Raw genomic sequence first — 27,762 nt, forward strand, 5'->3', positions numbered from 1 at the left:
GAGGTCCAAAGAGGTGTCCATGTGAGTGAAGGAGGTCATCATTAGGCTGAGGAAACAAAATAAACCCATCAGAGAGATAGCAAAAACAGTGGGAGTGGCCAACACAACACAGTTTGGAACATCCAGAAAAAGAAGGAATTAACTGGCAAGCTCAGCAACAGCAAAAGGCCTGGAAGACCACGGAAGATAACTAAAGTGGATGACTGCGGAATTCAGCTCATGGTGAAGAGGAACCCTTTCACAACATCTAGCCAGGTCAGTAACACTCTTGAGGAGGTACGCATGTCATTGTCAACATCTACAGTCAAGAGACGGCTTTATGAATGTAAATACAGAGGCTTCACAACAAGGTGCAAACCACTGGTAATGCTCAAAAACAGACAGGCCAGATTAGTCTTTTCCAGCAAACACCTAAAAAAGCCTGCCCAGTTCTGGAATAAGATTCTTTGGACTGATGAAACCAAGATTAACTTGTACCAGAATGATGGGAAGAGAAAAGTAGGGAGAAGGAAACGAACAGCTCATGATCCAAAGCATACCACATCATGCGTCAGACATGGTGAAGGCAGTGTTATGGCACGGGCATGTATGGCTGCCAATGGAACCGGGTCACTGGTGTTTATTGATGACCTGACTGCTGATAAACGCAGCAGGATAAATTCTGAAGTGTACAGGGCTATACTTTCTGCTCAGATTCAGCCGAATGCTGCCAAACTGATAGGACGCCGCTTCATATTGCAGATGGATCATGACCCAAAACATACAGCAAAAGCTACCCCAGAGTTTCTGAAGGCAAAGAAGTGGGATGTTCTTCAATGGCCAAGTCAGTCACCTGATCTCCACCCAATAGAGCATGCTTTTCACTTACTGAAGACAAGACTGAAGGCAGAAAGACCCACAAACAAGCAGCAGCTGAAGGCAGCTGCAGTGAAGGCCTGGCAAAGCATCTCGAGGGAGCAAACTCAGCATTTGGTCATGTCCCTGGGTTCCAGACTTCAGGCAGTCATTGACTGCAAAGGATTTTCATCCAGGTATTAAAGGCGATCCTTAAGTTTGAAATGTTGTTGGTTTGTTCCATTACTTATGAGCCACCAACGATGGGGATGTGTGTATGCCACTGGCTGTCCTTCCCAAATGGTTAGTGCCCTACTTTTGTCAAGCCCCTTGAATTACAGCTGAAAGTCCTGACTTTGCTCCCATCTGGGTGTCTTTCCTTTCAACTTCAGTGTGGTGGTGTACAGAGGCCAACTGCCAAAACTGTGATCCTTGTTCCAATATTTCTGGCCCTGACTGTATGTATGGTTTTAAATCTCTTCTGATTACCGCTGAAGCTAGCAGATTTGGATTACTTCAGATCTGGATATTTACTTAGGAACTCTCCCAAGCCCATGTTTTCCTCTGTAGAAATATTTCTGGAATGATTCCTGGAACAGCATCTGATGCTTAATGTCAGGTTAGCAGATGAGAGCTTGGACTAGAGAGACCTATGTTAAAATCCCCAGGTTTTGAAGCTCCCTGGGTTACTTTGGGCCAGTTGCAATCTCTCCCAATCTCAGTCACCAACGTACTTCACAAGGTTGTTGTGAAGATGAGGATGTATATCACCCTACACTTTTTTGAAGTAGGGCAGGATAATTTCTTTCAGTAATAAAGAGAACTGGTTGAGAGATCTATAAATCGGCCAATAGAGATTATTCTGTTCACTGGTCTTTCACTAATAATTAATGAGGATTTTAAAACATAATGGTTTTCAATGTGTACTCTTCCATTAGAGTCATTCTATAGATATGGAGGAAAATGTTTGCTGAAAAGGGTGCTTTTAGTGCAGTCCTGTTCATGTATACTCAGTAGTGTGTTTGATTCTTTTCAATGGAGCTTGCTCTCAGGTAAAAGCATTTAAAGTTTCTTCTATGTATTAATTACCAGAATCTAGTACAAGAACTAAAAATCATCACAATTCCTACCCGCAGGCTTACAATTTACTCCAGGGAACAGGAAAACAAGCAAATTAAGGCATTCATTCTTTGTAAGCTACATAATAAACATAGTAACATACATTTTTTAATGCAGTGACTGAAAAAGGCTCTGGGGGGATGATGATGATGTAACTATCCACACTCCAGGCCTTATCTTAGATCTTACTGTTGCTGGGGATGTTCCATCTGGTTCTCCTTGAAGGTTTCATGGTGGAAAAGTACTCTCCCTACCAGAAATGTGCTATGTGCCAATCAGAGCCATCCCCTGCCTCTACCTTATGGCAGGGGTGAATGAATGAATGAATGAGCTCCCTAGGGAACTCCGTCATGCCCCCTCTTTAATGAGCTTCTGTCCTGCATTAAAAACGTGGTTGTTCAGGCAGGCATTTGGGGTGGGTTAGGGTATTTAAAAAAAAATGTTTATGGTAAAATTTTATTGTTTTAAATTGTTTTATGGTGGGTTGTACATCGCCCAGAGTGGCTGGGTGACCAGTCAGATGGGCGATTAATAAATTTAATAAATAAATAAATAAATAAATAATAAATGATGTATATCATTGTTCCACATGCTACCTTCTCCTACTTGATGAATACCCACTGGAGGTTCATAAAAAAAGAATTTTCCACATATACACATGTATGCATACATAATTACTACACTTGAGGAGGGATGCTGATTGGGCAGCACGGCTGCTCGAGTGTAGGAGCTCTCAGCATGTACATTTGCACGTGTGGAAAAACTCATGGGGGGAGGCAGTGTGCTGTTCCAGCAGTGGGCAGGGCTAGCCTACATGGCCCAGAGAATCTCACCAATCACCATACATTCATTAAATGTCCAGAGGAGTTCATGTGAACCTCCCTTATGTGTTTTAGCCTGGAGCAGCATAATTAATGAAAATATATTTCCTGGGTTCTATCTTGGGCTCCTTCTAGTTTTGTTAAGATATAGGAACTGGTACCTGTTTTTTGAGCTCATGGGAGTGTGGTGGGGAGCTCTGTTCACATGCCAGTGTGATGGAGAGTCATCATGTAGGCCACTGCTCTCTCCTCTACACCTTGCCCAGAAGCACCTGATCTAAGCCATTTTTCTCACTATAGGGCGAGGCCTGATCACTTGCCAGTGTGATGGGGAGGAAGTAAAAATTATTCCCTGGTCCAACTTCCCCCATGATGTTCAGCCACTGCCAGGTGTGGCACCACAGAAACCTAGAGTATACATTGAATCTCATCTTCTGGGCATGTTCTAGGATAGTGATTTTCAAACTGTGTGTTCCTGGGAACCCTGGGTTCTTCATAGCTTATTGGCAATCCCTCACCGAGAAAATCAGTAATGGTAGACAAGCTTGCCTGAAATGCTCCTTGCCCTGTGCTTATCAATCTTCCCTTACAAGGCATAGTTGCAGGACAGAATGCACACTCAGTTCATCCAGGTCAAAGATGAAGCCTCAAGGCCTGGTTAGCATTCTGGTGTGAGCTGTCTGCAGCATGCAAAACAGCAGCAGACAGAAAGGGATTGTTTAGCAGAGATATGGAAAGGGTTCCATGAAGGCACAGTTTCAAATCCACTTCTAGGGCATCGCTGTCTAGCTAGTTGCGCAGGGAACTTGGCAGACCGCATGGTTTGGTGTTTTCTTGTGTGAATCCACATGTGATTGAAAACCTACAGATAGTCTCAGGTTTATATACACATGTAGTATTGTGTGGGACTGCAACCTGCATGTTTCAGAACTAAGTCCCACTAAAATTTCACTGGATTATTTATAAAAAAAATACTTGAATTGCCAAGCACCTTGCTTCATATACATATTTTTGTTCCTGCAATGTGAATATCACAGCTATTTTTAAGGATTGTGTTTACAGTGCCAGCAAAGAACAAGCATAGGGCCACTTTTTGCTGATAGGTTGTACAGAGTTCTGTTCAAAAAATTAGTCATTTATTTATTTATTTATTATTAAATTTATTAATCGCCCATCTGGCTGGTCACCCAGCCACTCTGGGCGATGTACAACATACAATAAAAACAGTTTAAAACAATAAAATTCTACAATAAAAACATTTTCTAAAATACCCTAACCCACCCCAAATGCCTGCCTGAACAACAACGTTTTTAATGGATGACGGAAGCTCATTAAAGAGGGGGCATGACAGAGTTCCCTAGGGAGGGAGTTCCACAGAGTGGGGGCCACCACAGAAAAGGCCCTCTCCCTCGTCCCCACCAGTCTAGCTGTCCTGGATGATGGGACAGAGAGAGGGCCATCCGAGGCAGATCTTGTTAAGCGGCCTATCTGGTGCTGCTGGAGGTGCTCCTTAAGATAGCCTGGGCCGGAACCATATAGGGTTTTAAAGGTCAAAACCAACACCTTGAATTTGGCTCGGAAAATAACTGGTAACCAGTGCAACTCCTTCAGCACTGGAGTGATGTGATCTCGCCGGCGGCTGCCTTTAATCAGGCGAGCCGCCGCGTTCTGTACCAGCGGCAATTTCTGAACCGTCTTCAAGGGTAACCCCACGTAGAGCGCATTACAGTAGTCTAAACGAGAGGCGACCAGGGCATGTACTACTGATGGGAGCAGATGGTCGGGAAGGAAGGGGCGCAGCTGCCGTATCAGATGGAGTTGATACAGCGCTGTCTGGCTCACAGCTGACACCTGAGCCTCCATGGACAGCTGGGAGTCCAAAATGACCCCCAGGCTGCGGATCTGGTCTTTCAAGGGTAGCCGTACCCCATTCAACACCAGGTCAACATCCCCCAGCCTCCTCTTGTCTCCCACCAAAAGTACCTCGGTCTTGTCAGGGTTCAGCTTCAGCCTATTCCTCCCCATCCAGCCACTCACCGTCTCCAGACATTTGGACAGGGATTCTACGGCCAACCTTGGTGAAGATTTAAACGAGAGGTAGAGCTGCATGTCATCCGCATATTGATGACACTGCACCCCAAACCTCCTGATGATAGCCCCCAGCGGCTTCACATAGATGTTAAATAGCATCGGGGAGAGGATGGAACCCTGTGGCACCCCACAAGTAAGTGGCCACGGGTCCGAAACCTCCTCTCCCAGTGCTACCCTCTGGTACCTGCCGGAGAGGAAGGACTGGAACCACTGCAATACGGTGTCCCCAATACCCAACCCCTCCAGGCGGTCCAGGAGGATACCGTGGTCAACGGTATCAAAAGCCGCTGAGAGGTCGAGGAGAACAAGGAAGGAGCATTCACCCCTATCCAGAGCCCTCCTCATATCATCCACCAAGGCGACCAAGGCCGTTCCTGTCCCATGCCCAGGCCTGAAGCCCGACTGAAATGGGTCTAGATAATCAGTTTCTTCCAAGTGTGCCTTCACCGCCACCACCCGCTCAGTCACCTTGCCCAAAAATGGCAGATTTGAGACTGGGTGAAAGTTGTTCAAAACTTGAGGATCCAAGGAGGGCTTCTTTAAGAGCGGTCTTATCACTGCCTCCTTGAGGGCTGATGGCATCACTCCCTCCTCAAGGGAGGCATTCACCACTGCCTTGATTCCCTCACCCAGTCTCTCTCTGCAGCTCATAATGAGCCAAGATGGGCAAGGATCAAAAAATTAGTCATGATATCTTCTGTCATTCACATGGCTTTTGAGTGATGAACAGAGCTTCACTTAGCTTTGTTAACACATTTCATTTACGTTCATAGCTTGAAATCACAATTTGTATGCATGTACATCAGTGGTTAATCAAAGCTATGGTTTTCCCAGTAGTAACGTATGGCTGTGAGAGCTGGACTATAAGGAAAGCTGAGCACCGAAGAATTGATGCGTTCGAACTGTGGTGCTGGAGAAGACTCTTACGAGTCCCCTGGACTGCAAGGAGGTCCAATCAGTCAATCCTAAAGGAAATCAACCCTGAGTGCTCATTGGAAGGACAGATACTGAAGCTGAAGCTCAAATATTTTGGCCACCTAATGCGAAGAGAAAACTCCCTGGAAAAGACCCTGATGCTGGGAAAGACTGAAGGCAAAAGGAGAAGGGGACGGCAGAGGATGAGATGGCTAGATAGCATCACTGATGCAATGAATATGGACTTGAGCACACTCCGGGAGAGAGCGGAGGACAGGAAGGCCTGGCGTGCTATGGTCCATGGGGTCACGAAGAGTCGGAGACAACTTAACGACTGAACAACAACAACACATCAGTGGTTCCTCTTTACTTTGTAATTGGATCAAATTCACCATTATAGGGTGGAATCTGAACCATTGATGATGTGCAAACCTTATAGAGAAGCCATGACATTTCTCTAGAAATGTATTAAATTACCACTGAAAACTTTATTTCATTTCATTTTTATGGGTTGGATACAGATTTTGTTTCTGTCAGCAGTAGCATCTGCTGAGTGGAATTCTGCTCGGAACACTCCTACTGTTGGAAATGAGGGGGAAGGAAGTCTTCAGTGATTTTTCCCTTTCCCTCCTACATTGCTCCAGAGGATCTCCCAACTTTCCAGAGTAGATTTTCTTGGGGCATAGGGGGGATAGAGGGGGAATAGACAAAAATTGCCTCCTCCCTTGTTCACCCAGCAGGATTCCTCCGCCAGATCAGAAGCCTGCATGCAGAAGGAGCCCTTCTGTTCATGAGAGGCAACGTCTGGATCAGAATGAGTGAAAAAAAAAATCTGTCAGTCAATTTGCAAATTTGATTGTGTCCCCAAATTCCCAATTAAATAAGACGATAATATTAAAAATTCTCATTGTTCTATGAGAGATAGTTATATATAGGTTTTTCTCATTTTGATTATAATATACATAGTACCACAGGAATATGAAAAAGGATGCTCTTTTACCCAGAACAATCCTGTCCATTCAGTGGAAAAGTTCATTTTATTAAACTAAAATTCCTTTTCTGTCAGTTTATGCTACCAATTTTGTTTTATTTTTAATTTGGGGGCAATTTTGCTTTAATAAATGGGGGCTTTGAAAACCACTTCTAGAAATCGCCACCTATAAAACAAGGCTTTAAAAAAATACATATTTTGGTATAGATTCCTTTTGCTTCCAAGTGAATGTTACATACTCTGATTTTGAGTAGCTTATTATACATATTACAGTGTCTTTCTCCGCTTTTTAAAGAAAACTGTTCCTGAACTATCTGGGTCTTGAACTGTCAAAGATTAGAAAGCACTGTTGCAAAAGCAGATAGGACGTCTTCTTTATTTATGCTCCCTGCCTGCCTTAAGGTCTGTGAGAAATCATTGCAAGGCAGCACAGAATTAAATACTTCCTAGGAGCAGCAGCTGTGTATCTCCATTGGCAGATCTTGGCTTCAAGGAATGCTCACTGGCATTTCATCAACACACCAATTTGAACTTCAGGGTGCAGTTTTGTGGTCAGTTTGTTCTGTCATCTTTTAATTCAGAGACGTTTAAATGTCTCTGAATTAAACTTACAGAACTATCCTACACGTGTTTACAGTGTACAGTTGGGCTTACTCCCTCATAAGTGTGTTTAGGATTGTAGCTCGAGATTGCATCTTAGGCTGTTCGGTGGCAAAGGTTGTTGTTGTTCAGTCATTAAGTTGTGTCCAACTCTTCGTGACCCCATGGACCATAGCACACCAGGCCTTCCTGTCCTCCACTCTCTCCCAGAGTGTGCTCAAGTGGCAAAGGTTAGCAAGATGTAAAAGGACTTTGTGGAAGTCCTCTTTCTTGTTTCTTGAAAGGGACCTATTTTCTCAAATTCTTCTTTGCTATCTAAACTGTTTTTATTTTGTGATTCCCCCCCCCCTTAATAATGTGCTCTTACTCTCTCATCACAGACAAGGCCTGAGTAGGAAGGAACTAACCACTTTTGAAATGCTAACCTTTTAGCACAATTGTTATAGTGCAGAGGTTTTGAAGTTGGAGTTCCATGTAGAATAGCACCATTTGACTCTCTTGGCTGCAACCTTCTGTTAGCCAAGTGTCCTGGGAAATGTTCAGTTCTATAGGGCCAGTGGCTACATACAACTGATGACTGCAACTTGCTAGGTAGTTTCCCTTTCACTACATCCTAGAGTGGCCATGTGCCCTCTTTTACATAGGACAGCCCTCTAATGAAGGGCTGCCAGAGGACTGTCCTCTACTTGAAAGGCTGCCCTGCTCAATTCCAGTTTACAGATAAAGAACTGTAAGAACTGTTGCCCATCATCAGTTAACATCTGGACAACTGAACAGGCAGGCACCACAAGTCACCTGGTCACAGTCTTCCACACTATGGTGAGATGTATTTCTATTTAAATTATAATTATAATTTCTAAATGTACATCTATACTTATAAATTAACATATGCAATTTTTATGCAGATCGGTGTCCTCTTTTTTGGTTCTGCCCTTCTCCATCCATATCCCAGGCACTGTTTCTTGCAACTGCAGGCCCTGAATATACACTTTCCAACTGCTAAGTACTATATTCCCCTTCGCCCTTACACAGAATATAAAATATGTTTTCATGGCTGCTATGCAACCTCCTATAAGCCCATACCTGCTTTTACTGTATTTAGCAGACTCTAGCCAAGCAAATATAAATCTCACATTGAGAGTAACCTCACACAGTGACCTCATCTGGAATGTTACCTTCTTTGTCAGGAGCAAGAGAAGCAACAGTTTTGCTGGCTCTCTGTCTTTGGAGCTGTTTGACATTTTCTACCAACTTACTGGCGTGGTTTCAAGGCTTTCTTTTTGGTGCATGCATAACAAAATGAATAGGATGATGAGAAGCGAGCCTGCAAGGACTTGTTCACCATTTGAATCTTTGACAAAACAGTCTTCAACTGCAAGTTTGATACACAGAATTCTTTACTGCTCAAGTGCTCTGCAAATTCTTTTTCCATGGTAAAAAAGAGAACAATTCAGGAAACTGTGGTTATAGTAAAGGCTGGTAAGTGAATTTACTTTCTGCTATATGAATGTAAAATATGAATAGGCATTAGCACTTCGGATCTTAGGTCCTGCGTATGGTCTAGACTGCTTTATTTTCCTTTAGAAAATCCTGTCTGGGCAGTACATTTGTAACCAGTCGTGGTGATGATTCCTGCAATCAGCTCTTTTGACCACTTCAGCTGTTTTGTTTCTGTTATATTGTGCAGCTAGGCAAATTCCCAAAAGCTAAGTTGCAAAGGCAAAAAAATATGTACATGACACTCTGGGAAACCTGGAACACTGTACTATAGCATTTCTCAGAGCAATTACTCATTTCAGCTTACAAAGGATTCTAGGTATAGTAGTGATAAGTGAGGTTGGCCAATCCTTTCATATGACTTCACTTTGCAGAGAACCAGGCAGAAGATGACACTGCAGAATCCTGAGGCATTGCAGTGGCGTATTGCTTTTCCTATGATTGTGAGTGCCTCCATTCCAGAGAGTAGAAGCAGAAAGTAGATAATCCAACTGCTCTAGAAATGCTGAGTAGACTTGATACTGTAAAGCAAATTAATGAATAGCAAGACACATTCTACAAGCCCTTTCCAGCTATTTGCTTTTGTGCTCTACTGTTTGATGAGTTAACATCTGCTCTTCTTGCCCAGGCATTGCTGTAGTCCTTAACTATGATCAATTTATAGGTAATGGGATCTTGATTATAGCCTAATTTTGAAGGTAAGGTGCATCCATTGTAAAGCCATATTTGTAGTCTTTCAGTTCCAGTGGTGTTGGTTTGTATCTTTAGTATAGACCTTTATATAATATTGTTATATCTATTTTGTAGTTTTTAATTTATTTTTGCAAAGCAAGGAACCATATCTATAAGACCACCCCCTTTTTTAGCATATTGTGTGATTTATGCATCCACTGATTTCGAAATAGTAAATTTTCCACAATCCTTTTTTGTCTTTTGCTTTTTTAAAAAAGAAAATGCTATGAGTTGGATCCAGACTAAGTTAGTCATGCTTGGAATTGACCCATCGAAATCAATAGGACTTAAGTTAATCATGACTAACTTAAGTCCCATTTATTTCAGTGGTCTGCTCTAAGTATGACCAAGTCGGGATCCAGCTCTAAATATTTCAAACAAGCAGTCTTTGTCTATAACATCTCAGTTATAGTGTGATTGGTGTATTTGATGGATATCATTTTCATGTGGAGATGAGTGCAGTTGTTCGGTGTTTTCATTTTAAAATCTGTTCGCTATCCTTGAAAACATCCATAAATTTGCCTTGAGTTTCCCAGGTTGGTAACTTGAGAAAATATAGTCTAATCAAAAAGACTTTTAAGAGGGGCAATATAGATTCAGACTGAAAACGTGTTTGTTCTTTTTTAGGACTTTTATGTTCAATGTCTGTTTAGTTATCTCTTGTTTTAAAGATGAGTGTTTTGTTACTACAAGCATATATATCTCTGATCCCATAGTAGAGGAGATTTTGGGCGCAATCCTAACTAGATAGGTGGCTGCCTCTGAACTCGGAGGCGACCGCCTCACCAAAGCAAGGCAGGAGGGGGGGGGAATCGTTCCTTCCACACCTCTCCTGCCTTGCTGTTCTTCGCTAGAGAGCTGTCTAGGGGTGGGTGGGGTGGCCAGGAGAGGAAACCGCGGATGTGTTGTATGCGCAGCTTCCCGCCCCAGAATGACCCCAGCCCCGCCCCTTTTCAGTCACTCCATGGTCCTGTTGTGAGTGTGGAGGATGGGGTTTCTCTGCACTGCCTCCGAGGCAGCGCAGACGAGAGAGGCGGTCGGTTTTCCCGGAACTGACCTCTGTGTGCAGGCTCCGAGGTCGGTTCCCGGAAATGAGCATATCCTGTGGCCCGCTAGACAGTGTCTAGCGGGCCATAGGATAGCTCTCTTTATTAAATTTTATTTATGCATTTATTTATTACATTTTTATACCTCCCAATAGCTGAAGCTCTCTGGGCAGTTCACAACAATTAAAACCATAAAATTCAACATAAGATACACTATAAAAGTTTAAAAATTTAAAATTACAATCTAAATAGAAGTAAAAACCAAAATAAAACCTAGCAGCAATGCAAAGGTTTAAAATACAGTAACAGATTTAAAACAGCAGAAACTTATTGGTGCTTGTCAATACGCCGAGCAAGATTTTTTGTTTAAGTCATGTCTGTTGCCATCATTGCTTCGGTATCCAAATCCTATTAACTGAATTCCAGTTTCACAATTTAAAGGGTCCAGCATGTTGAAGCAGCAGTGTTCATATGGAGAAATATTTCAGGAACAGAAAAGAACAGTCCGCCTTTCAGTCACTGTATTGGATTTGGTCAAGTTTAGAAAACAAACATATATTCATGTTTGAATTCTGTCCCTGCAAACTGATCCTGGAATTTGGAAAATGTGTATGCTTTTTTTCTGTTTTCAAAAAAGTAATTGTTAACTTTAACTTTTTTACCATTCCCATACCCATCTCTTTCTTCAGTGGCACACTTCATTACCCAGATTCCTATACTCATCATATATTCTACTAATAGCAAATTTGGTTGTCTGAGTGCCAGCCCTTGCGTAGCCAAAATGCACAGCAGGGGGATATCAGCAGGCTTGGGGAAACCCCAAGGTTTTCCGAAATCCCCCCCCCCCAAAACCCTTAGGAGGAAAATCCCAACGAAGACTGAGCACATGCAGTCACCATAGAAGGCTGGCTGAAAGAGAGGGAAAAATGGAAAACCAGTGGGAGTATCAATGGAATGGAGTATCTTGGAAGAGGGCAGGGTTCCAACTAGCCTGCCATGAACAGAAGTACTCCACACTGGAACATGTTTTTGCAGGTTCCCCTTGTAACAATTATGTTTCTACTGCGCCTGTGGAAATATACATGTGTGTTCATTCTCTCTCTCTCTCTCTCTCTCTCTCAGACACACACACAAACACACACACACACACACGTTAACCCATAATATTCTATGGCCAGAAAATGTTAACTAGCAGAAGCTTTGTTGATATGTAGAGCATAGTGTCTAGCAGAAAGCAGAAATTATTGTACAGTTAACTGCTACTCTAATTAGTAGGAAAATAGAATTGCTTCCCCAAGACAGTATGAAAACATCTCAGTAGTAACACTTCAGATGGTATATTCTGGTTGAAAACATTCAGCATATCTGAAACAAACTTGCAAAGTCTATAGTGATGTATCCCCTTGCTCTGGTATGATGACAAACATTTTCAATATGGTTGTTCCTTGTTACATTTAATTATTTATTCATTTCATTTCTATACCACCCAATAGCTGAAGCTCTCTGGGTGGTTCATAAAAATTAAACATTTCTGGTTGTGCATTGGATCATGACTGGAAGCAAGGGAAATTTCCCATGCTCGTCTGCCTTTGTGTAGATATGACAGCCAACTCTGATGTATAGGATAGAACATGCATAAAGATAAGATGTAGTATGTGGGTACTCTGGAACAGAAGTATTACGAGGGAATGGGTGTTTTGACACCTGAAGCCTCCCCTGGAGTATGCCTGAACTTTTTGGGCTCTCAGATGTGGCCAATAGTGACCGTTCCCTTCAAGGTCTTGGGTGGAAGAGGGATCCTGTCTACAGCTGCACCCTTAGGAGAAAACTTCCACTCTTTCCTTCTAAGATTGCAGTAGGCAACCAGAAAACCTGTGCTTCAAAGCAGAAGTGTTGCATGGGAGACGCCATTTGACACCTGAAGCCTTCACTGAAACAAGCCTGAAATACCTGGGGAAAAGCTTATTGCTGAAAGGCATAAGCTACTAATTTTCAATTACTTATACCCAGATACACTTTCCAAAGTTGTGAATTCTAATTCCTAACTGAAAGATTGAGGCGATATAACTATTAGTTAGTATATTATTTAAATTAAGGATGTTAATTAGAAATGAATGCCCCTAAATTAGAACAGTGAAGAGGCGAATTGTTGAACATTTTAGAGGACACACAAGAAGGAGATACAATCAGGGCCAGAAATATTGGAGCAAGGATAACTGTTTTGGCAGTTGGCCTCTGTACACCACTACATTGAAGTTGAAAGGAAACACACCCAGATGGGAGCGAAGTCAGGACTTTCAACTGTAATTCAAGGGGTTTGACAAAAGTGGGGCACTAACCATTCGGGAAGGACAGCCAGTGGCATACACACACCCCCATCATTGGTGGCTCATAAGTAATGGAACAAACCAACATCATTTCAAACTTAAGGATCGCCTTTCATACCTGGATGAAAATCCTTTGCAGCCAATGACTGCCTGAAGTCTGGAACCGATGGACATGACCAAATGCTGAGTTTGCTCCCTCGAGATGCTTTGCCAGGCCTTCGCTGCAGCTGCCTTCAGCTGCTGCTTATTTGTGGGTCTTTCTGCCTTCGGTCTTGTCTTCAGTAAGTGAAAAGCATGCTCTTTTGGGTGGAGATCAGGTGACTGACTTGGCCATTGAAGAACATCCCACTTCTTTGCCTGGAGAAACTCTGGGGTAGCTTTTGCTGTATGTTTTGGGTCATGATCCATCTGCAATGTGAAGTGGCATCCTATCAGTGTGGCAGCATTCGGCTGAATCTGAGCAGAAAGTATAGGCCTATACACTTCAGAATTCATGCTGCTGGTTTTCTCAGCAGTCAGGTCATCAATAAACACCAGTGACCCGGTTCCATTGGCAGCCATACATGCCCGTGCCATAACACTGCCTCCACCCTGTTTGACAGATGAGGTGGTATGCTTTGGATCATGAGCTGCTCCTTTCCTTCTCCATACTTTTCTCTTCCCATCATTCTGGTACAAGTTAATCTTGGTTTCATCAGTCCAAAGAATCTTATTCCAGAACTGGGCAGGCTTTTTTAGGTGTTTGCTGGCCTCTGTATTTCCATTCATAAAGCCATCTCTTGACTATAGATGTTGACAGTGACATGCCTCCCTCCTCAAGAGCGTTCTTGCCCTGGCTAGATGTTGTGAAAGGGTTCCTCTTCACCATGAGCAGAATTCTGTGGTCATCCACTTGAGTCGTCTTCCGTGGTCTTCCAGACCTTTTGATGTTGCTGAGCTTGCCAGTTAATTCCTTCTTTTTCAGGATATTCCGAACTGTTGTATTGGCCACTCCCACTGTTTTTGCTATCTCTCTGATGGGTTTATTTTGTTTCCTCAGCCTAATGATGGCCCTCTTTGGACCTCACATTGCGGGTTCCAGTGAACAGCCACCAAATGCAAATGTAACACCCAGAATCACCTCCAGGCCTTTTATCTGCTTGATTGGTTATGGGGAACCCAGGAAACAGGCCACACCCAGCCATGCAGCTGCTTGTTAGCCATTTGTTCCATTACTTATGAGCCACCAACGATGGGTGTGTGTGTATGCCACTGGCTGTCCTTCCTGAATGGTTAGTGCCCCACTTTTGTCCAACCCCTTGAATTACAGCTCAGAGTCCTGACTTCGCTCCCATCTGGGTGTGTTTCCTTTCAACTTCGATGTGGTGGTGTACAGGGGCCAACTGCCAAAACAGTTATCCTTGCTCCAATATTTCTGACCCTGACTGTAGAATTCTGTTTTTTCTTTTGACTATTTTTATTCTTAGAAGGTAGGAAGTGTGGAAGTATGCAAAATTTTATGGGTCAGCATAAAAAAGGAAGATAATTTTTTTGAGATTACTTAGGTAAGTGGGAGCTCATGTTTTATTTATACAAGAAACATGTTTTAGATAAAGAAAACAGGAAAATAAAATAAATGCCAGATCTGGATGATACAGCTTCTAATGTGGTATGTATTTCCTTGCATCCTTTGGATTTGTTTTTTTAAAAATCTATTTTATTGTTCAGTGATGATACTGTTAAGTCTTTGTTTTTTGTTAGCCACTTTGTAAACCTGTATCAGACAAAAAAGCAGAATAAAAATATACAGAATTAAGGAGAGAGTAAGAGGTAGTAATATACAATAATAAGAAATAGTAATTTACATTATTTTCAAGATGTGAATAAAGAAGTCAAAGGAAGATATGTGATGCTTAAGAGCCTCGTTTTGCATCAGGACATCACTTAAATTTGTTTGGCCCCCATCAAAAGCAGGGAATGAGATATGGAATTGGATTTGCTAATGTCCTCCAGGTAATATACTGTATGAATGTAGGAGATAATTTCTATACAGTTATGTTCAGCTGGTACCTTACTGCTGAAACATCAGCATTATGGAGGTCTGTCTAATGAGACTTGGTAATGCATTCCAGAGGGTGGGTGCTGCAACACTAAATGCTCTACTGCTGGTATATCAACCTAAGCTGATAAAAGGCGCTCCTGGCCACTTGGGCCTCAAGTGGCAATGATGGATCCAGGAGCACCCCCAAGCTCTGCACCTGGAGGGAGTGGAACCCCCTCCAGAACAGCTTGAATGCCACTCAACTGGGCAGACAAATCACCTGCTAACTGCACCCCCTTCTTGTCTGGAGTGAGCTTCAGATTGTTGGCCTTCATCTAGTCCATTAACTTGCTCAGGCACTGATTCAGGAATCCACTGCCTCACCTGGGTTAGATGAAAAGGACAAGTAGAGCTGGGTGTTATCAACATATGTATGACACTTCACCCCACATCTCCAGATAACTTCCAGCATTTTCATATAGATGTTAAATAGCATGGGGGATAAAATTGTGCCCTGAGGAACCCATGATATAATTGCCATGGAACAGAGCAATAATTCTCCAGCACGACCTTCAGGAAAGGACAATCCAAATAGGAATGGGACCACTGTAAAACAGTGCCCCCAACTCCCAACACAGACAGCTGATCCAGAAAGATGCCATGGTCAATGGTATTGAAAGCCTCTGAGAGATCCAAGAGAATCAACAGGATCTCCCCTCCCCAACTCTCTCTAGGCAAAGGTTATCCATAGGGCGACCAAGGCAAATTCTGTTGCAAAATTGGGCCTAATGCCGGATTGAAATTATTATTTTTTTGTTCCACCTAGTATTATGACTTGTATTCAAGAAATTAAAATTGGCACCATGGGCAATACAGGCAACAGCTGGATGTTGATACCTTGGGTTCTAGCTGGTAACATCTTCCAAACAATATAGATTACATACTATTTTGGTTTAAAATAAAGAAGTGGGGACCTGGAAAAATACTTTCAATTTAAAACTACACCAGAAGGGAGCCAGTGTGGTGTAGTGGCAAGAGTGTTGGACCGGGAGCTGGGAGATCTGGGTTCTAGTTCCCACTCGGCCATGGAAGCTCACTGGGTGACTTTGGGCCAGTCACACACTCTCAGCCCAACCTACCTCACAGGGTTGTTGTTGTGAGGATATAATGGAGAGGAGGAGGATAATGTAAGCTGCCTTGGGTTCCTTGCAAGAGGAAAAAAGGCGGGATATAAATGCAATAAATAAAATAAATAAATAAATAGAAGTCAGTTATTTCAGATGATGGAAAGACATTTACCAAATTGTTTTAATTTTATTTTTAAATCAATAGAAAAGAAAGGAAACTATACAGCCTGTTGATCAAATAGAATCTTTGAATAATGACCCAGATGATGTATCTCTGTACTATAAATTTAATTTTTGAAGAGAATTAGATTTGAAGAAGCCTTTTAAGCTTGTTTCTTGAGGAAGAAACATTTTGAGTTTAGTAATAAGCCTTTTAAAGTTTAAATTCTGCTAAATGGTTAAGAACAGACAAAATAAATTGTCAGTTAAATAAATTGTCAAAATCATTATCAGTTAAAATCAGCTGGCAAGGTCTTCAGACAAAATTGCTGACTTGTTCATGCTTTTTAATACAAAAGTAAGTTAAAATATATTTTACGGAATTTAATAACTTGGAATATCCCAGCATTTTTCCAAGATATGTTACACCAATTACAGTTGAGAAAGTAATTTTTGTGAACCGCCCAGAGAGCTTCAGCTATTGAGTGGTGCAGAAACAAAGAAATAATCTACTTAACAATAAATCTCCTGGCACTGATGGCCCAGCACCAGAGTATTATAACACATTTATTGATACATTAGCATAAACATTTGCCAGGATTATTAATCTACAAAGGTTAAAGGTATTACCTGAGTTTTAGTAGGAGGGAAAAATCAGTGGTTCTGAAAGCAGAGAAAGAGAATTCAGTACCAGAATCTTATAGTCCCATATATTTACTTAATTAGGACTTTTAAGATATGGACTGCAATAAATTAGACTGAATGATTCAATATCTATATCCTATGTTGATATCGACATATAGATCTCTCTCTCTCTCTCTCTCTCTATATATATATATATATATATATATATAATATTAAACAGGATATTTTTAATATTAATATATTTTTAATATTTTTCCATTATTAGGATCTTGGACATCACTCCCAGTGGTCATCCATTATTAAATAGAATGTCTAAAGAAAAGTTCAATTACATCTGCCATCCTATAGCCATATATCAATATCATAGAATAGTAGGGTTGGAAGGGGCCTACAAGGCCATAGTGAACTGTTGTTGCTTGTGTTTGTTTTTCTTTGTGGTGGATTTTATTCTTCTATGTTTTTCACTTTGGAGACCTTTAAAACAGAAAAGGAATTAAATTTTAAATCTATTTAGTGGACGGACCATGGTAGTAGGAGCACCTTCTCCCAAATGTTCCTGCCTGATTGCTAAGCATTTCTGGCGACTCTTCTCTACGTGATGCCACCCACAATGGTGCGATGGGTGGCTACCAGAGACACAGCCTTCTCTGTAGTCCCCCGTCCCCCCCCGGCCCATCTGTGGAGATTCACCCAGGCATCTTCACTGTATACATTTAGATGTCGGGTTAAGAGTTTCTTCTTCCAGAAGGCATTTAATCTTTAATATTTGTTCTGATCATGAATTTTACGTAGGCCCCTTAATGTTTTTAATGTTTAATATAATATTACTTTGATGTTTTTATTGTTGTATTTCTGGTTTTGTTATTTGTTTTTGTTTTTTATGACTGTAAACTGCCCTAAGGGATTTGCCTGTTGGGTGGTATACAAAACATTCATACATACATACATAAGTCATCATAAGCTTTCCAAGGAAAAGACGAAAAACAGCTCAAGGTTACATAGAGATAGATAATAAAATGGATAAAACATCAACATGTTTTAAATAATATTTATTTATTACATTTTTAGTCCACCCAATAACAAAAAGCTCTCTTAGCGAACAATAATTAGTAAATGTACAATCCAAGCAAGGAGAAAACCCAAAGAAGGAAAATGACCTCTTCAGCTTCTAGGATCTCAACCCAAACAGTCAATAATAATAGTGAAATCTGGTAAGATAGCAGCAAAGGCAGGAGTTCATGTTCTTTTTCAGGGAGAAAAAGGTAATTTTTAAATTGCCAGTACAACCTATTTCCCCCATATTGCAGGGTGTGGGCCTGTAGCTGAGAGATAATGGCTTATGATAGCCCTCTAATATAGCTGAATGTTCATATTACATGGTGGAGTTGAGGCTGGTTTGCATTTTCACCAAAATGCCCCATACAGAATACCTTTCAGGTTACAAAAAGGTCATTCTACTTAAATTACATCCAACAGCCTTCCAGCTCAAATCAGTTGCATGCAGAAGCCTTTTGCTCCATTGACTTCTATGGCTTTTAAAAAGTAAAAAATCACACCACAATTCATACAAAATAACTATTAGAAAATGCCTGAAGTCCTGTCTTTGCATCTCGTCAGCCCAGCATCAGAGAGACAGCCCCCAACCCTCTTCTCTTGCTTGGGCTGAGGAGCAGCTCAAGAGTGCAGTGCAACTACATGGACAATCCCCTCCTTAGCTCCAAGCTGGCGAAGAGGACGAGCTTGTTTTTTCATGTTCACCAGAGGGCAGTGGAACACTTGCTGAGGCAACCAAACATGTGGACCCCTGACAATAGCTCCAAAAGTACTTTACATGAAATCATTCCAGACCACAAACGAACAAATGTATTGAAAAATTGGATACTGTGTTATTGGCACGACAGACGCTTTGATGTGTTTTTTTCCCTTCAGTGTTGCAATTTTTAAAATCTCATATAAAATATAGTATGTGTAGCAAATAAATTTTATAGTACATAGAACAAGTGACTCTGTAAGTGGACTTCTGGATTGAGAATCACAATAATCTATGTTGCTCCAAGCTTAGCTGTAGATTTCATTTTCTTTTTGCCCATCTCTAAAATGGGATAATGATGCATGTTATGTAGCATCTATAAGAAGCATTGTATTTGCTCAAGCAAGTTCTGCATGATGAACATTTTCAGACTGCTGACCTAGTATAATAAGAAAGTCACAAGGAACAGTTTTTTATTTTCTTTTTAGGTTGACTGCTGTTTCTTTCACTTAGTAGCAACGGTGATGAAACCCCGTTGTGGGGGCATTTGAACAAAATGTATAGTCAAGTTGCAAAAACATTTTTTCTGTAGTCCATAGTTTGCCTTTTAATTTGGAACATAAACATTGGAAAGTTGAATATAGTAATTTAATTTCAAAGGAGAGCTGATTCAAGCTAGCATCATTCCAAGTTAATGGGAGCCATATGGTTGATTTCCCCACACCCACCCAAGAATTGTGGTATTCAGAAGAAACCAAACTTTTTATTAAGAAAAATAGTTGTTTTTTTTTAAGAATTGGTTTTTCCCCTGAAAGACTAGTAAATACATCATAGCAAGTATTCTTTTTTAAGGGTCTACAAGATATATTTTGTAATGATCAGTTAAATTTAAAATCAAAGTGTTTTTGTTCTTTGAACATCTCAGAAGTTCTTTGCTTAAATACAGTCAGAGGGTACTTGTAATTTTCTGGTCCTGAAGGATATTTGGGATAAAATGTAACAAATTAGTACCTCTGTAGGTGAGAGGAAGAGTAGCTGTCACTGGTTCTTTGTGAGCTTTACTAATGTATTTGTCTTTTTAGATGAGGAGTCACAAATTATCTCTGGTAGATGGCTTATAGACAACCCTAGCCTATAGAATTAACTGTGGCAGCAGTGAAGATAAATGAGGATTGCCCTGTCATGATAAACAAGAACTAGTAATTCTCTAAGGAAAAAGGGAGTGAATTATGATAGGCTTTTAGGAGACAGGAGCAATTAGGCTCACATAAACATTTATCAGACTTTCCATTTGTCTTTATAACCAATATAAGTGTTTAGAGTGGAAACATCAAAATAGTTTCAAGCTTTGCAGAAGCATTCAGAAGCAATTTGTTTTGTACTAGTAAATGCTTTGGTTTAACTAAAAAAATAGTAGCTGCATATTTTATCTCACAGCTAAATGTACTGTCCACAATTCAATACAGAAGCTGTCATGCAACATGCCCCAAGACTCTTTGTTGGATTGCTGCACCTCTCTGACATGCTCACCCTTTTGGAATCCAGCACAGATAGTTAGTTGGGTGCCCATAAGCCCATTGAAATTGGCATGTTCAGTTCAGTACTAGATTATGTCCTGTATGTTCACAAACACTGTGGCACCTTAAAGACTAAGAGAAAGCCTATTTCTTGCTTTTTGTTGCAGCAGATTGACATGGCTACCCTTCTGGATAATGTAATGCTGTGTGAAAAATACTGTGGTTTTGATAGGCGGATATCAGGATTTCAGCATCCTTTATTTAAAAAAAAATTATTTAGAGAATTTATGCCCCATTTTTCAGTCTAAAAGGTCTCTCAGAATGGCTTTACAAATTGAAACCAATAAAACCATGCAACTAAGCTGTGACAGGAGCCCCAACCCCCAGCAATGTAGAAGGGAAAAAAGGTTGCTTGGATTGAACACCAATCCAGCAAGGTAGGCTGCCACCACCCCATACATCCAACTCAGCCTGAGCCATGAGGCTCCTAGACCTTACAACACACCCTAAGGCTTATGAAACAAGAGCCCACGACAGCACCTTCTGTTTCAAAGCCCTAGGCCTGAAACAGTAGCAATAACCAAGAGGAAAGCTCTGGATTTAGTACCAAGCCAATTGGAATAAAGTACACACATTCAAATATGATAGGTGTTAAGTTTATTTATAAAAGGGGAAAAGAAAGGGAATAGCATACAAAAGAACCAGAGCAATGTTTGGAAACAATACTTACAGGGCAAAAAAACAAAATTGACTGAACCTGTGTATACGTACCAGCACCAGTCTTCAATAGTCCTCAGGAAGTGAACCTTCCAAAACAAACATTGAACAGGACCAAATGAAAGCAAGCAAAAATCCAGGCATGTCCCCACCACCATCCCCATTTACCCGAAGCCTTTAGCAAATCTGAAGTGATCCCTGTCAGCCAATAATGAGCTGGGTGGAAACAATCTGCTCTGGTTTTCTGAGGAGCAGAAAGTTCTCATCAGCACTCAGCTGAACTCGTTCAGCCCAATTAGTGAGGGTTCTGCTTTGGCCTTGAAGCCCAGGGATGGCATGTGACAACACACCCAGGTGGCCTGACGAATGCGTGCAGGCTCAGCCTTATGGAATGGAACTGTATAGGCTGCTAAAACACAGAAGAAAAATGGATTTCTTGGCATAAACAGAGCAGCTAAAATTCCAGAGTAAAATGAGTACATCTGTGGGCCAAACTAGATGTCATGCCACTCATACAATGCACAATTGCATGAATGGCTTTTAAAAAGTGAATTGAAGACATGGGAGCCCCAATATAGATTGGGGCCCTGGCGTGGAGAAGGGGGTGGTGGCTCTTTAAAACTTTGCTCCCTGCTGTGATTCTGATCCATATTGGAGTGGGACTGTGCCTACTATTTTGGGTGGGGGGAGAGCTCTCAGAGGAGCCCCTGCACCTGCAGTTTACTTCTAAAAAGTTATGTCTAGCTTGGCCCTTAGAATGGTGAGAGCAGATGTGACAAGCCTCCATGGGGAGTGAGCCCCAGGCCATGAATATTTGTCTAAAGATGGAAATCCATCCTGAAATGAATTTGAATCCAGAAGGCCTCCTTATTCTCTCACTGCTTAGTTTTTATATTCTTTGTTAGTAAAGAAGACTTCCAGTTCATGCACTTACTTGCTGCTATTAAATATAGGCGTACATTAGGGACCATCTGGGGGGCAAGTTATAACAGAGGCCTAGATTTCACTGAAGTAGTAAACCTGCACTCTTCAGACCGCGGCTGGGGGCTTACATGATCTGTGCACACAGAAAACTAGGTGTCAGGAAGAAGCTAGGCTAGAACCCTTCTCTCTCACATCTAGTTTTCTATGGGAAGAGGGTATTTTGTATGGGGAAATCTTCAGTAATATGATCCCCTATCCCTCATTGCAGCCTGAAGTGGTGCAACTGAGACACAAGTTTACCACTTCAGTAAGAACTAGCCCTGAAACAATAGACAAGATTCAAACTTGAAGTATCATGCATATGATACTTTTGACCCTTAAGTTTGCTTATCACAGGGAACTGTTGCCTAAAATGTTTAATGTGACATTTTTATTTCTCTTCAAAAATTCACTGGAGTACACACATTTTGAGAAGATGATGAAGGGAAGATGCTTGGATAAATGACCCAATAAAGTAAAAATGCAGTTCATTCTGAGGAAAATAATGTAACAGTCTGTCAGTGCTGATATTTCTTCTGTGAATCCCTAAGCTTCTCTTTTGAAAACCAAGGCTGTGTTACCACCAGCGATTTACTCCAACCTGGCTGCGCAGTGAGGTCTCTGTGTTTCCGTGACGTCGTGGCCATTCAGCACCAGCCCCGCATTTTATCACTGAACAACTGCTTCTTCTGAGACTGCTTATAGTCTGACTTTTCCAGCTTACCGTGGCTCCATTACTGACCTGTTTCCAGAATTGCACTGGGTCTGGTATCATAGTCCTGCCCATGGGGTGTGTAGCCCAGCCTTTGTGGGTGTGCTGCTCTGACCTCAGTGACCCAACCCTTTCCCTGTCTGTTTTCCGGAAGTTTCATCACTGTTTTGGAGTAGGATGCTGAGGGACCAACTTTTAAAACACCATTGAAAATAAGCACTAGAACACAGCCCATGACCCCAGTCAAGGTTTTTTTTTTCTCCCATTGTGCTGAATGAAGCTTCCCCTCTCAGTGACCATAGAAGTAACAGAGAAGCCCCTCAACTGATACGGCACATATCAAAGCCCTCAGTTCCTTAAATGCAATTAAGACCGATCTCGAGGCTTCAGTCCATTGCCTTAGGATGTAACTCCTTCACAGCTTCCATGTAGAGATCATGTGCATTAAAATGGGGGCTCGTTTCAGTTTCTTTCCCACAACAAACCCATTAGTGACTCCTCAGAAGTAACTCTCATTGCAGTGGATGAGGCTGAGATTCCCCCTCAATTGAAATGGCACACATTAAAGCCCAATTCCTTAAATGCGATTAAGTGATTAAGCGTGATCTCGAGGCTTTGGTCCATTACCTTAGGACGTAACTCATTCACAGCTTCCGTATAGAGATCCTGTGCATTAAAATGGGGGCTGGTTTTGCTCTCTTTCCCACAACAAACCCGTTATGTCTGTTCAGAAGTAACTCCCATTGTGGTCAATGAGGTTCTCTGGGTTAAAATGGGGGCTAGTTTCCCTCTTTGTGTTCTCCCCCCCTTTCCCAGCACAAGTATATGTGAGTCTACTTGGAAGTAACTCCCATTGTGCTCAATGAGGCTTGCTCCTGAAATGCAGGTACATCTGGACTTTCAGGGGAAAGGAGAAAGGGGGGATTGGGGGAAAGCCACAGCAAAGCTTCCTTTTTAAAATTCTCATACTCCTCCATTAGCTTCTCCTTCCGTTGTCCTGGAATCACAGCCGAGGAGGTGGGAACACTGATGAGGTAATCAGACCCAACCCAGACTCCACTAGGACTCCACCCAGCCATCAAGAAAATAATTCAGTTAGAGCTCAGTGGAAACTGCACAGAGCCCCATGCTACAGCAATGATAATCCGGGACTTTTAAGTACTGTGGAAACTGGAAAAGGAGAAGATGCGATTGGGGAAACATCGCAACAAAGTTGCAGGCAAAGTGAAGCTGATAGGGTGGAAACACATCCCAAGTTGTTCACTGATGAGTTTTTCTGATATTTGTGGTGCCCATCTATTGCTGAACTCCTGCTATGCTCATTTTTGAAAAAAAATTTGTTATGCCAACAAATTGAGGATGTCTTTTAAACAACGTTATTAATGAAAATAACATTTTTAGTGGCTATATTTAGTAGTATGTACACCTATAGCTGTATGCATAAATACAAATATTTCTATCACCCGAGGTAGTTTTTTGTTTAAAACTTAAACCCTTCAGTACTTGAAAAGCTGCTTAGTCTTTTTAGCCATCAAATTTGTCTGTCAGGTTCTCCATTATCAGTACTTCTCAGATCACACAGCCAGTGATTTTGGGGCCTACCATTTCCCAATCCTTTTCATTTAATTCTTGATGCCACTGATAAAATGAATCATTGGCTACAACTTTGTCCTCTATTATACAGAGTTTTCTAGAATTGCCCACATATCTCTGCTTTTAATACATACTGCAGATTTGAAAAAGAAACAGTAACTCCTAAGGATCTTAATTACAAGTGTAGCCTGTTACGTTCCCATACTGCTTAAGACTTACACATGTTAACCTCCTCACTACTTCATCCCCTCCCCCCTTTTAAGCCAAGACTTGGGATTCAGTATGTTTTAATATTGTAAATTTTATTGCAAAAATGTCTGATTTTTCTAATTTTAATCTTTTATTGTGGTTTATTGCAAAACTATGAAGGAAGCATCACTCCGTCTCTACAGAGTCAACTTGTTATAATGAATGCTAAGAAAAATACCTGCCTGAAAGTTCATTTTCTCTCCGCAGGTGATGTATCACCCATCAGTATGTCTCCCATCAGCCAATCACAGTTTATCCCACTTGGGGAAATTCTTTGTTTGGCCATCTCTGCAATGAACTCAGCACGAAAACAAGTCACACAAGAAGCACTAATGGAACACCTAACAACCTGCTTCCCAGGTAAAATATATGCTAATGTATCTTTGCTCACATTGACCAAGATTTTTTAAAGGCATTTTCATAGACCCTTGTAAAAGTTTTACAAGTTTGTTGTTTTTAAAAGATGTATATTCAGATTACTGTAGTAGTTCCATCAGTCATTCTCAGTCATAAGTAATTTTAACATGCAGTTCATCTGTAGCAACTGCAAGAAAGCAATCAGTAAAATTTAATACAAATTTCTACTGGGCACTAGATATTAAAAATATTTTATATGCATAGTCTGGATTTATACACATGGAAATTAATTAGTGCACTGTTACTCTTATCTGACAAAAATATACCTCCTAAGAGATGTCAGCACACTGGCATAGTCTATAGGTTAGGTTTGCAATAGACTTTAAGGCAAATTGACCACAGTCTCTTATTAGCTCAAAGTTGGAGTATCTTTCTTAAACCTGATAGTAAGAACATGAGTTGTGAAAGTGTCACTCTTCCAAAGTGGGAATAGATTTTTTTTGCAGTTTTCTCTTGTAGTAGAACAGTCTTCCTCAACCTGGTGCCCTCCAGAAGTTTTAGACTTCAGTTCCCACAGTCCAAGCCAGCATGATCAGTGGTCAGGAAGCTGGGAGTTGTAATTCAAAACATTTGGAGAGTATCAAATTGGGGAAGGCTGTCCTAGAACATTGTTGCAGTGGTTTGCCCTCCACCACTACAGAATCATTTGATTTTCAAAATATTAACTTTCTTTAGTACATGCCAGACTTTTTTGTTGTCAACTACTAGTGAATCATTAGATTTCCAAAAGATTAACTTTCTTTAGTTTATGCCTGACTGTGGGCAGTATCCAATGGGCCACAACTGACATAATGCTAGCGTAAGTGACCTCTAGTGCAACAACAATAATGTAAGCTGGCATGGCAGGTTTTCAAAATGGTTACACCAGCGTACACTATTAGCATCGCACTAGAGGTCACTTAAGCTAGTGCTATGTCAATTGCATAGAGGCCCCATTGGATACTGCCCTATCATTATAAAATATATTTTTTCCATACTATATATGCCAGTTAGAATTTTCTAATGAAGTGTTCCCTCTCAGAATAGTAACTGATATTTCAGTTGTCTCTCCATGCCTCAGTTCAGCTTTGGTTTTTGAGCCTTTTTCTCCCCTTATTCGTATTTGCATTTAATAGTTGACCTTCCATAATAGCTTGGGAGGGCTTGCTTATGTAGCTGTTTCAGAGCACATTTCGACATAAGTCAGAAATGTAGAAGTGCTTCTGATTCGTTTCTTTCACTTATGTCAGAGTCTAAGTAGAGATCTTATTGGGCCTACCATTTCCCAATCCGTTTCATTTAATTCTTGATGCCACAGGTGGAATATCATGGAGACCAGTTCATGCAGGTCGCAAACCTCCTACCCAGCTGATTAATAATTTGTACAAATTGATGGCTGTCTCCTATCATTTGGAAACTTAGCTTGCACACATCTGCTGCCTTGTCAGTGTGCGCGTGTGTGTATGCCTTGATATGTATCTTAATTTTGTATTGACTCAATTTCCAAATGACTCCTTTCCAAGTAATAAAATGTCAGCATCTGACAGGTAAATTAACATGTCATCAACATGAAAAGCAATCCTTCTGATTACCACTTCCACTTCTGATGGAGTTAATAATCCTAGTACTCTCAGTGAGAGGATCCATATCTAAAGAAAAAGAGAGGAAATATATAGCTGTGGGATATGGACCAGTTCACACAAAGCAGTGACCTGGTTCACCATGGGGACTCTTGAGATGCACACTGAGATGGCCACTGTTTTGAATATGCAAGCCGCAGTGGGCCAGCACTGTAGCTTGTCGTGCTGTGCAAACTGAGGTGTTGTGGGTTATTTGGGGGTTAAAGAACCTTTGGATAACTCTAGAACAACCCAAGGGATATCCAAGGGTTGTTAAACCCTCAAATAACCCACGATGCCCAGGTTCACACAATATGATAAGCTGTGGTACACCCCCACTGTGGCTTGTATATTCAAAATGGCAGCTGGCACATGTCTCAGAACCCCTGTGGGTGAATTAACCCACAGTGGCTTAACATGACATGCAAACTGGCCCGACATATACTTAAAATCAGCATCTGGTAGAGTGAACACTAAAGGGAGATTTGGGCTACCCTATTTTTTAAATTCTATAGCCTTCAGGTGCCCTCCTGTCCTGGACAGAGGGACCAGTTAGTATTGTACAAGTTGGCAAGAGGCAGGGCTTGTGAAAAGCCAATCATGGCAACTTGTGTTAATAAGAGGTTTCCTTTGTTATGCCAGTGAAGGCTGAGTTGTGTAACTAGTTTTTGCCTAATAACAAATGTATTAGCATTCACATGTAGAAAACCAGAGAACAGGCCGACAAACAATACCCAAAAAATTTCTGGAAAGGCCTGGTCAGGGAGCATTATGGAACTGGCCTTCACCATATGTGACGGATATACAATACTGTTACCTCACTTGCTTGGTATGCTTGCTTGGGACACAGATCTCTGTACATGTATGAAGCCTACTTTTCTGTGTCCCAGGAATAAGCCCTTCTGCAACACAAATGACTTGGAGGAATTTAGCTCTAGTGCTAGTGGAACCGTTTCCCTTCTGCAGCCCTGCCTGTATTCTGCTAGAGGACAGGCTGCTGTCATTTTAGTAGAGCTGGCTCAGACACTAGCACATTTACCAACAAACACAGGAGCAGAGTATGCATAACTTTAGGGTCTTTAGTCTGGGTAGCAAAGTGTCCTTATAAGATACTCGGAAGGAGCAACAGAGATGCCAGTTGGAGCTTTTCAGCAAGAGAGTTTTACAGAGAAAGTAAAACAAAAAAGGCAAATTATGTATTAACTTTTGAAGTTTGTTTCAGAGCGGGATAGAGGGAGAATGTGAAGTGAGATGCAGCAAGCCAAAGATGCACAGCGATGTTTCAGCATTTGGGAGCAGCTGGAGGGAAGGAGGGAGGAAGC

The 27,762-nt window shown here is 41.4% G+C and overlaps 1 protein-coding gene across 4 annotated transcripts in view; it reads left to right on the plus strand.

Moving 5' to 3' along the window:
• STOX2 (storkhead box 2) overlaps positions 1–27,762 on the plus strand; it is a 206,985-nt gene that overhangs the window by 135,915 nt on the left and 43,308 nt on the right. For 2 of the 4 annotated variants that reach the window (XM_084856528.1, XM_084856529.1), the window contains exon 2: positions 24,633–24,785. In XM_084856528.1, the coding sequence (XP_084712654.1) occupies positions 24,633–24,785 (153 nt within the window). Of the gene's footprint in view, positions 1–6,090; positions 8,191–8,558; positions 8,851–24,632; positions 24,786–27,762 lie in introns of those variants that run through there. The other 2 variants (XM_084856530.1, XM_084856531.1) reach the window with 2 other exon arrangements.

This window comes from Heloderma suspectum, chromosome 5 (genome assembly GCF_057233095.1).
Source record: "Heloderma suspectum isolate Gila_16-S chromosome 5, 16-S_ref, whole genome shotgun sequence".
In the NCBI taxonomy this organism is placed as follows: domain Eukaryota; kingdom Metazoa; phylum Chordata; class Lepidosauria; order Squamata; family Helodermatidae; genus Heloderma; species Heloderma suspectum.